Consider the following 14,475-nt stretch of genomic DNA (forward strand, 5'->3'; position numbering starts at 1 on the left):
TTGTGAATGCATGGATAGCTTTGTAGAGTAGCTGAACCGCATCTTCTCCCGCTTAGCTCCTCTGTAACCTGGGACCCCTGTTCTTCCCGTTAGCTGCTGCAGCAGCAGAGAGAATTGCACAGTACAGACGCGTCCACAACTCCGACGGGATGATACGAGCACGCCAAACTACACCAATTTACTGAAACCCGCTCTGGTGTGGGGTTTGGAGACCTTCCCCCCCGCAGGTTTGTGGAAGGCAAGGCACTGGGAACCATGGAACCTGCAATGTTCTACGTGGCCATAGATGAAAACCAGCAATACAGCATCCCTTCCCCTGCCACATCCTTCAACCTGGGCACTTCCAAAGAGGACTGTAACTCCTCCATGGTCTATTTGCTCACTACCTTTTCAAGTGATGCTCCCACCAAGGGCAAAAAGGAAAAAAGACTGTCTGCACCCGAGGCAGTCCTGACGCTCGGCTGGAGCAGCCGGTGACAGCAGTATCTCCCAACTGCTGTAAGGTGGGGTGGGACTAGGACAACCCAGACACTTCTTCAGGCTTTCAGTCCCTGCTAAAGCTTTAGGAATTCCTCCTAAATGCAGGCTGCTTCCTCACCCCCTTTTCTGTAGTGAAACAACCTATAAATATCAACAAAGATGATATTTACTGTATTATTAACAATTCCCTCCCCCCATTTAAGAGCTGTAGAGAAGAGGGTCCAGCACCTGGTGCACATGAACTACAAGGGGCAGCTTTTTTGCTTTGGCAAGGAGGTGGCTGAGGGCAGATCTAATCACAGCTTACAGATACTTAAGAGCAGTTATTAAGATGACAGAGCCAAACTCTTCTTGGCAGTGGCAGGCAACACAGCAGGGGGTGATGCCCAAAGAAGCAGTCAGGGTCAGTGGAAGGGTCAGACTGGACCCAGGGGAATCTCCTCCACTGCGCAGTAGGGCAGCACTGCTGCAGGTCACCCAGGGAGGTGGGGGAGCCTGCATCCCTGGAGGTTTTCAACTCTCCACCAGACAAAGCCATGGCTGATGTGACCTGCTGCCCGTGGGCCCCACTCCGAGGGGGCGTTTGAGCTAGAGACCTCCAGAGGTCGCTTCCAGCCAACATTTCTATGGCTCCGTAACCTCCACATTAAAAACTTGGCATGAAAGGGTGAAATTGCAGCAGCTCCCCCCGCCCTACACTTCTGCGGAGTCCCTTCCCGGCAGCGGGGCAGAGCACCCACGCCCGGCACCATCGCCCCATCCCGGCACCACCGCTGCCCCCCAGCCGGCAGAAACGGCCCCCACAGCCCCCGGGGCGCTGCCCTCCAGCCGGCACACACCGGCTCCCGCATCCCCGGAGGTGCTGCCCCCCCCCCCCCCCCAGCCGCCACGCACGGCTCCCGCAGTCCCCGGGGTGCTGTTGCTGTCCCCCAGCGCCACACGCAGCCCCTACAGCCCTCGGGGGCGCTGCCCACCGCCACGCACGGACCCCACAGCCCCGGGGGGTGCTGCCCGCCGGTCGTTCCCCCCCCCCGTCCCCCGCCAGCCGCTACAGCAGCATCGCATCCAGGCAGCAGCAACCCAAACCGCCCCCGGTTTCCTGCGCGTCTCCTCATCGCTGTCCGCAGCGCGGATTCCGCCCCCCCAACCACCACTTTGGGTGAGGAAATACGGAACCGAGCCCAGCGCACACACCCGGCGGGAGGCTGCAGGCCGGTGCCGGGGCTCAGCAACCCGCCGGGGGCGGGGGGCGGGGGGCGGTGGCGGTGCCCGCCCCTCCCCGTCCCGCCCCGTCCCGCCCCGGCGGAGGCAGGCGGCCGTGCCCGCGGCAGACGCGCAGCCCCGCCGCGACATGGCCGGTCGCCGCCTCCTGGGGTTCCTCCTCGCCTCGGCCGCGCTGCTGGGCGCAGGTAGGGCGGCCGGGCCGCGGCTCGGCGGGGCGGCGGAGGGAGGGGGCGGCCCGGGAGGATGGGGATCGGGGAGGGAGGGGGGTGTCCCCGCGGGGCGCGGCGGGGGGCGGTTTGCGCATGATCGCGGCGCCGGGCCCGGCCCAGGCACGGCGGAACCCCCCAGTCCCTCCCCGTCCTCCCGGGGGTCACCCCCGAGGGGAAACCCCGCAGAGGTTGCAGCCCGCCCCCCCCTCATCCCCGCCGTGGGGGCTCCCCGGGTTGGATGCGACCCCTCGGTAGCATGCAGCCTTCCCCGGGAGGGGGATCACGGGGAGATGCACCCCCGAGAGGGTCCCTAGCAGGGGCTCCCGGGAGGATGCACTGCCCAGCGGATCGCCCTTGGGGGGGGGGGGTGTGTGTGTGCACCCCCCGGGGCCCCACCCTGCGCAGAGCACCCCGGCACCGCAGCAGATGGCGGGGCGCCAGCCTGTGCGCCAGGGCCAGGCCCGGCCAAAGCCATCCCCCAGCCACCCCTTGTCCCCCCCACCCGCGGGCTCTGACCGTCCCCGCCAGCGCCTGTCCCCTCTCCCCCCGCTCGGCAGCTGGGGGATGCTCCTGCACAGGTATCTGACAGACATGATGGCTCTAATCCCGTCATTAGATGGTGATCGTGGTGATTAAAGCGTCTCTGAATGCAGCGTACGCTTCTTTGTGACAAAGTGTCACAATGATGTTTAACCAAAATGTGCGGTGCTGCAGGTATAAAGCTCCGTAGCAGCCCGTGTCTCGGATAATCCGAAAGAGAGGGAGTCATGGAGTCATCAGGAAAGGAGTTTGGTTTTGTCTCTCTCCTTGCAGAGCTGTTGGATTAGCAGATTCTCTGTCTGACCCAAATTTCTTGGCCTGCTGGTTGTATTCTCACTCTTTTTTTAGTCCCACTGCTATTTCTGCAGATCAGAATAGTCTAACCCAGAAATCAGTCCCAGCTGGACAGTAGCGAGGAAGATAGGGGAAAAAAACATGCTTTTTTGGGGGGGAAGGGAGAATTAAAATCAATGCAAAGTTTACCACAATTCTTTGATTGTTTCCTTTAAAAAAAAACCCAACCTCTTAAAAAGCTGATTGTTTGAATAGGAAAAAAGTCCTCTTAAAGGTTGCACAGACAAAATAGACAGCAATTATGTAAAAGGGCTTGGGAAGGTTTTTCTAAAAAAAAATCCAGTATTAGCTAGGAGGTACCTGTCAAACACAGACTGGTTAGAGGATATTGGCATCAAAACGAAGAGTGAACTGGGCTGCGAGCAGCTTTTGCTGCTGGAAGAGATTAGGTTTGCCGTGAGTCAGCCTGGAATTAGTCTCCGTTTGTGTTAGGTACTTACGTGCTCGTGCACCTGGAAGGGTAACAGCGTGGTACGGAGTGGCCTGTGCTTCCCAGTGTAGCGGCTACGTTTTTAAGCGGTGGATATCAGTTTGACAGGCTGAGCTAAGAGGCTGGGCATAAAGCCCTGATTTTAGATTTAAATAATAATTTTAAAAATCTGATTATTCAGCAGTAAAGCTGTTTGCATTCTGTGTTGTTTGCAGCGTGGGCAAAGGAAAACGCTATTCTGTTTCATTTTGGGGCGCTGCGCTGCAGGATCCAGCTCTTAAATACCCTTGGCTGTGTTTGTATCAAACCAAATTTCACCAAAACGTTTATAAATCATTCCTGCCAGTGCGGGGCTTCACAGGTAATTGAACAACATTAAATTTGGCTCCTGTCTGAGCTGCTCTGAGTTGCCTCTCCTAGAAATAACTGTATAAAGGTAAGGGGGCTCTGCATTTGCAGCCTCCTCCGGGCAGAGCCCCGCCGACACTGGGCGCGTAGAGATGAGACAGCGGTGCGTGCCTTCAGCCTTTCCACGTGGTCTCCGGTTCCTCACCCCGTGTTTATTTCCGTAGCGGCTCTCCCGACCCAGCGGTGGGTGCCTGCTCCTTCTCCGCCCCCCTCCCAAGGGTTTTGGGGCAGTTTTGCAGTGCCCTGAGAGAGGCTCCGAGAGCCCTTCCCCACCCAAGCACGGAACTGGCCCTTTGGGTACCAGAGCATCCTCCCCACCCTCATCCCGTGCCCACAGGAAAATGTCAGGTGGCGATAAGGACAGGGGTTTCTGAGGCAGGGTTTTCTACCCCAGGTCCTCAGTACAGCAGCAACAGAAATCAAATTTCTTCATTGCCTCTATTCGTTAGCTTTTTTTATGGCTGCTGCTTCTGAAACAGTCTTTCCAGCGCTGCCGATGGTGGGTCACAGACAGCCCGGTCTCTTGCAAGCTCAGAGGCTTACAAATTATCAAGAGCAGCAAACTAGACACCAAAATTGGTACTTAGCGTGATTCCTGCAGCTGAGCTCCAGCTCCACCATTGACAGAAGAACAATGCGCATCTTGGCTGAGGCTGTCCAGTAAAGCAGGAACAAAACCCCACTTTCTAATTGAAAAAATATGGTAGGTTTTGGGTTTCTCTTTGGTCAAATTCCACTGTGTTTCCCTTCATATGTGACTGTGCGCATCAGTGCCCGGTGGGCTGTTGGACACAGCCATGCTGCATCCATCCCCGCATCCGAGCTGCTGTGCGTCTTCTGCCCTCGCGACCCGTCTGGTGGTGGGTGTGATGCTGGAAATAGGAATTGCCCGTTTTCCAGAGCTGTGAGACTCCGGCGTATTCCTGCAGTGCAGTGGGGGGCAGAAGCATTACAGTGTTTTGAGGTAGCGGAGGAAACCAAACGCCCTGCAAAGCCTTTCCGGAGGCGAGCGTTCCCTATGCTAGCGCATTGCATGTTATTTCAAATGCACAGATCCGTGGCTTTTCCAGAAACTAGTTATGTTTGAGTCATCCAGGGTTAGCCGTGTGTGTGTGCAAATGGATAAGGAAAACAGTCAAACAAGGAACTTTCTGCAGCTGTGTTTTTTCCCTCTCCTGTCCCCGCTCTGGTGGTAATCCAGTAGAGAAATGCACTGATATGTTTTCACGGAAAGATGGCAAATTTGACATCTGAGGCCAGTGTTCTTGCAGGGAGCGCAAGGTTTCCTTTTGCAGGCCAGGCATGAAGGGGTACGTCCAGATTTTATGCTCTATGTTGGGCAAGAAAAGCGTGAAGAAAAACTTCATGGTGACAAACGGTCAATGAGAATGGTTGGGCACGTCCTCCAAAGTTGCAGAATCAGCAGTGACGGGCGGCTCTTCGCGTTGTCATCCCGTGTCTTAATAGACAGCGTCTCACAGATCACCTCTCCTCTCAAGTGTGACTACAATATCCCACCAGCAATTACAATAATTACTTAAATGTGAAAGTAATATTAGACAGTATAATTAGCTATTTATAACTGTTGCACAGATGGCTGCAGTCACTGCAGGCGGCTCCGCTGCACAGTCGCTGCACAACGGTGCCCAGCCGAGAGCGCGGGGAAAGCAGAAAGGAGCCAGCTCTTTTCCAGATGTTTTTCCAGGTGTCCGGGCTCTGCTTTGCCACGGGCAGCGGTGGACACAGCTGGCAGAAGAGGGGGTGCCGGTGCTGGGCGACACGCCGGCTCCGTGCCCATCACTTGCCAGGGTCGGTCGCCACGGTTGTGCTGGGAGAGTCGCAGGGAGGAATTATTTGGAGGAGAAGCGAAAGCCTTGGTTTGGCATTGCTGCCGAAGCTGAAGGAGGTGGCAGCGTTGGGTGAAGCGTTTACCTGCGCTAAAAATCTTTGTTATAATACATTATTGTGTTACTAAATTTATAATTACCAGGCATCAGCAGCGAGTCAAAGTAATACATTTAAAGAATAATTTTTACTTTGATAGGGTCTTTAGCACGTATGATAAAGTGGGAGAAGTTAAATTGGTTTTCTTACAAATTATCTCTGATCTTTGAACAAATATGCATTAATTAAATGTACCATGCCCAGATATTTATGTACAGAGCTTTGGAAATAATTAATTTCCATACTTCTGCTTGGATTTTGGAAATTTTCTTCCACCAGCCTAGTGATACCTATGCTTGGAAACAGCCATTTAACTCTTGGGCTTTTTTCCCCTCTACAAAAGTGTAATTTTTTTCCTTACATCTGTTGCAACCGTTTCAGCCCTTAAAGCACATAAAACAGAAGAGTCTATTGATCTCCAGTGTTGACTAGAATAAACTTTTAGGACTGCTCAGTTTAAAAACAAATTTGTTTCTCCTTGGAAAAATACCTCCTGGAGGTTTAAGGCATTGACTTTACAATTAACTAAAGGAAAAACTAGGGTTTTATTAGACAGCGCTTCTGAAGCCACTTTAATAACAAAACATATGTTTAATGAACTACATAGCACTGATGGCAAAGAGAAAACCTTTGCAATAATTCCTTTGTAATCTGATTGACTGATATAATTCACAACTGGTGGAAGAACTTGAATAGAGGAAAATGGGAGAAGATGAACGTGGCGTATCAAAACACAGAACATGAAAGGACTTTTTTTGAAAAGGAAACTTCAAAGTTGGGGATCCAGATGCTGGAGTCACTAGCTGTGATGCGGGATGCAAGCACAAGAGTGTTTGCTGAGTGAATGACGCTTTTGAGAAGAAAAGGGAGAGCCCCAGTACGAGCACATTAGCCATCGCAAAGCGAGGGGCAAACGCTTTCTGTAGACTTGCAGGGATTTCAGCAGAGCCGCACAGGGTCAGGCTTGGTTTTGATCTTCTGAAAGCTCAGCCTACTGGTGCGATGCGGATAAAGTTAATGCTAATACGTATTTACAAAACTGTCTTGTAGTCACTCCAAAATCCTTTTTCATTGCTTTCCAACCTTGCCTGAGAAACTCAGAAAATCATTGTGGTTGGAGTAGTGAGGCCACAGGCAGAAAAGCTGATGCTGAGCGCAAGCACCTCGTCCCTGAGATACCCAACCACACGAGCAGTGTCTTCAGGGAAGGAGTGGGGCAGGTCTGCTGTAGGGATTTAGTGCTGGCACGGCATGTGTGTGTAGAAAAGCCAAACCAGAGGCATTGGCAAGATTTTGGAGGTAGCATCTCAGACAGGGAGGATGGTTGCTGCGAACAGCATCGTTCTGCTGTTGGGAGGCTCCGCAGGCGAGGGGCGGCTGCCACGGGGTTGTCTCCAGCAAACAAGATGCTGGGGAGAAATAATTGCTCAGCACTTTGCTTGCCCTTTGAAATGCTGTCTTTGCCCGTGCGGAAGGAAATCTGCGTAGAAAGGGGTTGGAAGAAGTTGGGTCAAAGTTGGAAGAACGTTACTGAAATCCCACTTCAGAAGGATGCGCTCCTGGCCGGGTGTTCAGGGGTAACCAGCATGGGCTCCAGGAGGGGAGGAGGCAGGAGCTGAACAAGCAGAGGAGGTTTCCAGCCCCAGCTGGGGTGACAAAGAAGGTGCTTGTGCTGCAAGAGGGACATTAGGTATGTGATAAAATTTCAAACAGCACATTAATCTGTGACCATAAAGTGTTGTCTGCTGACAAACATATGCTTTTAGGGGTAGGAGCTTAGGGAAAAGTCTCTGTCTCAGATCTCTGTATGACCTATATGGGGTGAAAGCAAGCAGCCTGGTGGAGCATGTGTCTCCACGATGACCAGCCACCTCCGTTCGGGTGTCCCGGATACTGCAGGACTTGAGTCATCTGTCCAGACAATATAATCTGAGCAAAGCTAATACCAGACCCCATCTACCTTGTTTGGACTAAAAACCTCGTAGAGTCCCATCCTGCCATCCAGTACATAGCATTCCCCTCGGAAATTTGCGTGGTTTTCACTACAGAGCCTGAGCATACCCCAGGGTATGCTCTCACGCTGTGAAGAGGTACAAAGACCAAGAATTGGCAAAACTTCCCCCTTGCCCAGCACGTTTTCCCACCCTGGAAGTTCTTTTTGCCAGCAAAATCCCCAGGCAACCTTTCCCCAACACAACGCCGGGCTGAAGAGGTCGCAGCCCCCCAAAGCCAAAGCATCCAGGGCGATGCTTCCAGCTGTGCAGGCCTGCCCTGAGCATCCCCCTGGCCCCCAGGCAAACCCCTGCTTTCTGACCCAGGTGCTTCAGCTGGGGTGGGTGTTCAGCCTGGCCCCACTCGCCGGGCATCAGCTACTGCTGCTGGTGACAGACCGTCTCACGCACTGTCAAGAGACCCTGAGCGGATGCCATGCAGTTTGTGTGTAATTATTTGCCAGGAAACTGGAATCTGTTATTTCCAAAAATCCATAGGACAGCACTAAGCTTTGAGCTGGTGTGCGTTCTTAAAAACGCACGTAAGTCCCAGTACATGTCTTTGGCCTCATGCAGAAAACAGAGCATTTTTAAGTGAGGTTAAATGTATGTTTGAAAAAAAGGTATATTCCTTCTCCTTCGTTCTCTTTTGTAATGATGGTCTTAACCGAGTGAATGGTTCAGATACTTTTGCAGAGGAAATCTCAGAGCCCTTACACTTGAATTAAAGCAACAGTTTACAGACAGTTCGTTTTGTAAATATCGGTGCTATTTCCTCCACCAGTAGGGTCAGAGGGAGCGAGAGACCTGTTGGTGGATTTCTCTTTGAACTCAGTGAGCTCCTGTTTTTATGTTTGTATTATTTCATGCCACATCAATAGCAAGCGGTGCTTTGGTTATAAAGGCAACTGTTCCCCTGGTGATGGGAGGCAAAGCCAGGTAGCTGTGCACCTCCTTCTTCTACAGAAGTGTTTTATCTCAGGATTATACAGCTTTAAAAAAAAATTGACGTTTTAAATTATAGTCATTAAATAATTTTTTAAAAAAAAAACCTTGAAATTCTGTAACAAACAGTTTCAGAATTTGTCCTGATAAGTTGTCATTGACTTAACAGAAACACTTTTTTTCCCCTGGCAGAAGTATTTCAACAGACCTTTCCCACCTGCGTAACAGAGGGCTCTGCTTTTCCCTCCCAGTAGTACATCTGGGAGGTGATGGGAATGCAGTGGGTGCTCACCAGCCGGCTGCAGGCGCAGGCCCCGGGTGAAGCTGGCTTTACCTCCCCAGTTGCAGACGCAGCCTGTGCTGGGCACGGGGAGCAGCAGGGGCTGGATGCACACCCCAAACTCCGCTTCCCCGGGGACTCCTCTACGAAAGCAAGGAGCCAAACCCACCTTATTGAAAATGAGCCGGTGCAAAAGGCTGAGGGATGTGGCACAGCTTCCCATCACAGGCTCGACCAGCAGCTCCCCTTGCCGTGGGTGAGCCAAGAGGGATGGTCTCACAGCTGGTGGGCTGGGTGGGGGTGGCCTGGCCCAGCTGGCCATGGCTAAAATCGTCACCAGTTCCTGCTCCAGCTGCTCAGAATTACTTCCAGCACATCTCTGCCCCTGCTTCCTCCTTGTGGGGGGTGCAGCCCCCCACCCTGTTGTCTCTCCGTGCTGGAAGCCCCTTCCCATGTCAGGATAGAGTGGTCCCTTGGCAGCACTGCCTGGGTCTGTGATGCTCTGGGGAGCAGCGGAGCCACCTCACCAAAACCATCGGGGAGCGGGAGCGTGGCCAGGCCAGCCCTGTGTGTCTGCAGACAGCGAGCAGCAGAGGCTGGATCCTAAACTATGGATCCTCCCCATCCAAATCCCCAGTACTTGCCCGGCGAGGTGCCATGGACAGGCCAGCAGGCAGCGGTGGGCACTGCACCGCGGCCGCCGGCCAGGAGCCCTGCGTTGCAGGCTGTGGTGACAGGGACAGACAAATGTCTCCAGCCAGCGGAGAGGGCTGCGACCCCCTGTGCTTTCCCAGGGCCGTGCTCCATCTGCCAGCATCGCCCGAGTCATCATTCCCACTATCGCTTGGCTTCCGATTGTTAATAGCATGGTACGGCAGGAGCAGCACATCCCAAGTGATGAACCAGCATTTTTACCGTGTAATTCTGTATTTACCTACTTTTAACTACAGCATCTTCTCTTGATCTTTGTCTGATGAGAGCAATCTCTTTCCGTCGGGAATCAGGTGATAAGCATTTAATCTCCCGCTTCAGTTTTCTTTGGGCTCCTGCATCGCTGGCTTTGTCATCAGTTGTTCCGCGCTGGGTTATGAACAAAATGCTTTCATGCCACAATTTGTTGTCTGGTTGATAAACAGACGTCTTTGGCCCTAGGCAAATTCATAGTCATTGCTTAACATGGAAGCAGAAATCAAGTGGCTAATGTGAACGTACCTCATAATCTTTCTGAGTGGACAGCAGGCAGGAAAACATGAAAGCACCCCAATTTTCAGCCCTGCAGCCACAGACATAGAAGGAAAAGGAACTTGCTGTGTTTTCAGACCATCCCTAGGGATCACAAACCGAGTTGGGGTCCGTGTTTCCCACCCTGTGCCTGGTGAGGCTGGGCTGGGCGAAGGGCAGGGGCAGCGCACCGGGATACAGGTGACGCTGCCTCCAAAGTGGTTCCAGCTCAGATCCTGCCTCCTGCTCCTGGCCTGCCCTTCCCTGGCAGGGCTGGCTCTCAGCATCCCCGCAAAGGGCCATGGCCATCCGTCCCCTCTGCTGTGGGGACACCAGGCTGGTCCCTGCTCGGGAGCAAGGTCACAGCATCCCCGCCTCTCCCCTTCCCTACCTGCAGGAAGGGTAATCTGGTTCTCTGGCAGACCCCGGCACACTGCATCTGGAGGGGAGCCAACCCGAGTCCTGGGTGACACACTGTTGGATCTTCTGTAACCTGAGAAAGTCACCTTTAACCATTCCCTATCCCAAGCAGCAGCATCAGTGCTAATTTCCCCTTGCAAACTTGCAAGGGGAAAATGCAAACGCAAGTGCAAACTCTGCCACTTGCAAAGTGGTTGGGGTCTGGGAATAAAAAAATTACGCCGTCCACATCCTTTCCCCCTTTAGGTATAATAAAGCATTCTTCTTTAAAAAAACCCAAACCAAACAAAGAGCAAAAGAGCGATAAGAAGAAACAACTCCCTTTCCCATCAGATGCACCTTTGAATTATCGAGGGTTACCTGAGGCGTTTTCCCAGAGAGGGTCAGAGATTTGCTCGCTAGGCTCAGCAGCGGAGCCCGGGGGGGCTGGGACAGGCTGAGCTCCCCCTGCCCTCATTAGCCCTTGGCCACAATGTCCCTGTACCGAACCCAGGCATGGAAAGCTGGACATCATCCCATCCTCCTCGCAGGTACAGCTGGGCTGAGGCGCTCCCCAGAAAGGGAGGAACCTTAAATACTTGTGCTCAAAACCTTCCAGCCTTTCGCTCCTGGTGCAATTGATCTGGGACTAATTGAAAGCAGGTTTTGGCAATGCTGCGGCAGAGACCTCTTTGACACGAACCTCAAAGAACAACTGTCTTATTAAAGTTGCTTAGAAAATGTCACCTGCTCTACACGCGGAGATGTCAGAGCCCTTTGGAAACCTTGAAAGCTTTGAGTGCTGATACTGAAGAAAACCATTTCGATTGACGTCTTCTATCGCCTGAACAGGGCTACCCACTTTCCAACCACCCTGGGGTGGAAGAAGACCTGGTGAAACGTTTGTTTCACAAGGGGTCAGAGAGAGGATGATTCTGTGGAGCCAGAGATGGGGGGGGGGCCTGTGCAGTGGCCACCGGTCCAAGGCATCCTGTGGGAAACCCCGATGTGGAGCCGTTCCTAGTTCCCGTAGTGCTGCCCTTGACGGGGCTTTGCTTTTCACTCCGAGCTGTTGAGGGTTGCTGCCAGCACCCAGAGGTGTTCGTCTGCCCGGTGGCAGGGGGGGGCGGTACTGCTCTGTCCCGTGCTTTTGGGGAGCCTGGGGTGCACGAGCCAGTCGAGGAGCTGCTGGTCTCCCGTGGAGCTGAGGGCTCCAGGCCAGCCTGAGGCTCTGCAGCCTCCCAGGAGTCACAGGCTTTCAGGAGATCACACATTCAGCAGATCAAGCCCTCGGCGGTCCCTTCGTGGAGCTTGCCACTGGGGGGGATAGAGTTCATGGCATTGTGCAGCCATACTCCTCCTTGGGGTTGTCCCCAAAGAGTGGGGTGGGAACCGCATTAAAGGACACACAAGGGTCCCTCGCTGTGCCACAAGCACCAGGGCTGGGGCTGGTGCCCTGCCAGCCTGCAGGGACTGGGTGGTCCCTGGGCACCAGGGCTCCTCCGTGCCCTCACTGCTGTTACACTGACCTGTGTCACATCGCGTGGCAGTGGCTGATGTGACATGGCACGGGCCCCTTGTTCCCCCCTCCCTCGCCTCGTGTGCGTCCCTGGGCTGGGCACAGATGTCGTGTGGCTGCCTGTGGGTACGTCACCCTCAGGATTAGCCCGTCTCTAGCAGAGCCGCAGTGTCTCGGGGCCAGCTGGCACTCGCAGCCCCCCCGGCTCGCAGCTTTAACATGGTGACAGGCTGACACCGACACCAGCAGAGCAGTCAAATGCGCGGAAACGCTTTGTTTCCCTCCGACAGCAAATTTGCTCCCTCATGTCTCAATCCCCAAGCGAGCGGAGGAAGACCCCTTTGGACGCTCCTGCAGCCTCTAAGCTGGCAGCCCCGCGTTGGTTTGAAAAGCAAAATCGAGGGGCAGGGACCAAACTGCTCCACTAATAGCCTTTCTCGTCTTGTTTTGTAAACAAAATGTGGGAATACAGTAATAACCACTGGTTTGAATCGGTGAGACTGAGAGCAGGTGAAAGAGAAACGTCGGGAAGAAGGAGAAAGTTAGGATGAGAGTTTAGCATGAAGAAATGCCTCCAAGTTTGAGGGTGCTTTCCGCCCCTTTGGGAGCCGTCTGGGTGGTCATGGAGGCTGGTGGCGGAGGTTGGGTCCGTTTGGCAATGGAGGCTGGTAGATTTGGTGGTGGAGGCTGGTAGGTTTGACGGTGGGAGCTGCCGTTTCTCCAAGAAGGGCAGCGCTAGGGGAAGAAGAGCCTGGTGGGAAAGATCCTCCCTGCAGAAAGGTCTCTTCACGCATGCCAAAATGCAGGAGGAAGCGGCCAGTGTCTGTCCTCGGCTTTTGAGGTTTCCGTGCAGCCTCCGTGCAAGGCTCTCTGCAAGCCGGTTACCAGATGTGGCTGTTGGAAAGAGGACACCAGGACGCTTCCCTCTGGGGTTCTAAATCTTGCTGTGGAGGAGCGAGAAAGGCTGCGTGAGATGGCAGGGGATGAGAAACTCCTCCCTGTGTGTTTTTGTCTGGTCTCTGCAAAGTGACCTCCCGGCAGCTCCCGGTGCGGCCGTGGTGGCAGAGGCTGAGCCGCCGGCTGCTGCCCGGGGCTGTGGGACACCGCGGGGTGTGTGAGACAGCACTGCTTCTTCAGGTGCTTTGGGAGCAACCTGGAGGTCTGTTCTTCCACCCGAGGTGGGGACAAGATGCATTGGGACCTTGGCGCAGCCCTCAGCGTGACGCAGGGTGGATGGACACCAGTGTCTCTCGAGCGTTCAGTGCCTGGGGGAGCTCCCAGCGAGGGCTTGCCTTCTCCTGCCCAGACCACCAGGATGGTGGCCTTTCTGGTCCAACCCCCCATCGTGGTGCTCACGGTGTCTGCTGAGGAGGAGCCTGGAGCCCACCAGCTGCAAGCTGGTTTTGCTGGTTGTGTTTTCCTTGCCACCTCCATCACTGTTGCCGGGTGCTGAGCATATCGGGGGTGCCACCTGCCCCAGATGCCTTGCCCGGAGCTGCAGACAGCAGTGCTCACGCTGCCCATCCTGCCCCAGCCGAGGAGAAGTCAAAACCAGGGCTGCTGTGAAGCAGGGGGACCCGGTGGCGCTGGGGACAGTGGGGGTGACGGAGCCTGTGTGGGTCATGGTGGCTCACGGTGGCTCAGCAACAACGCGCTGATTTTTGCGGAGGTTTTTAGGCATTTCCGTTAATAGGTTTCAAACATAACCACCATTAGTCCCTCCACAAAGAGAAGGTCTTCATTATGCAAATTCTCATCTTACAGCTTTATTCATGTGCTTCCTGGCAGGCTTTCCTTTAATCTCAAGAGCAAGATTGCTTGGAATTACCATATACCCTTGTTAATTGCATAAAAAAAAAAAAAAATTCAGCAGAGGTTGTTTTTGCCATAATCAAGAGTGATTTTGATTAGTACTTGTGGAAATCAAAATGTTTCGCTGGGAATGGAGAATGAGGGCGGCAGCGTTGCCTCGTCCCAGGTGAGGAGCAGGGCCGTCCCGGCCGGGGGGCTGTGTCCCCCTGCTCGCGCCTGGATGTGGGCCGGGCCAGGGTGATGTACCCCCGATGTCAGCTGTCGGTCCCACTGCCACGGGGCGTGCAGGGGGCTGAGTTTCTCCCCCATGTCACTTCCCGGCTGAGCCCTGCTTCTCCTCTCCCTGCCGGGCTGCTGGCAGGGATGTTTGTGCAGGAGATGTCCCTGGGCAGTCTGTCTGTCTGTCTGTCCCGGCAGCGGCCGAAGAGCTGGAGGAAGTTCAGGGTCTGCTTTGCAAAGCAGGGCTAACTTCAGGAGGAGATCTGTGTTGGGAAGACAGCCCGGGCATGTCTCTGGAGAGGAGTACAGCTGCTCCGAGGCTGTCCTTACCCACCAGCGCTGATCCCAGAGACCATCTGTAAGGCTTCTAGGAGCTCTGCTCCCCCTACGCACATGGGACTGTGCTTTGGTCTTAGTAGTCAGCAAGAACTCAAGATTTGTAAGCAACTTGGCACTTGCAAGTACATGTGCCACGTGTTTTGCAGGCGGTTGGGGCCGGC

General features: G+C 54.2%; 1 protein-coding gene across 1 annotated transcript in view; it reads left to right on the forward strand.

Annotated features, from left to right (window-relative positions):
• Positions 1–1,764: 1,764 nt before the first annotated feature.
• Positions 1,765–14,475, forward strand: part of CD99L2 (CD99 molecule like 2) — a 39,961-nt gene continuing 27,250 nt past the window's right edge. The window contains exon 1 of the mRNA XM_074600671.1: positions 1,765–1,889. Within this exon, the coding sequence (XP_074456772.1) occupies positions 1,832–1,889 (58 nt within the window). The 5' untranslated portion in view covers positions 1,765–1,831. The remainder of the gene's footprint in view (positions 1,890–14,475) is intronic.

The sequence above is a fragment of the Larus michahellis genome, chromosome 9, assembly GCF_964199755.1.
Source record: "Larus michahellis chromosome 9, bLarMic1.1, whole genome shotgun sequence".
NCBI classification, from domain to species: domain Eukaryota; kingdom Metazoa; phylum Chordata; class Aves; order Charadriiformes; family Laridae; genus Larus; species Larus michahellis.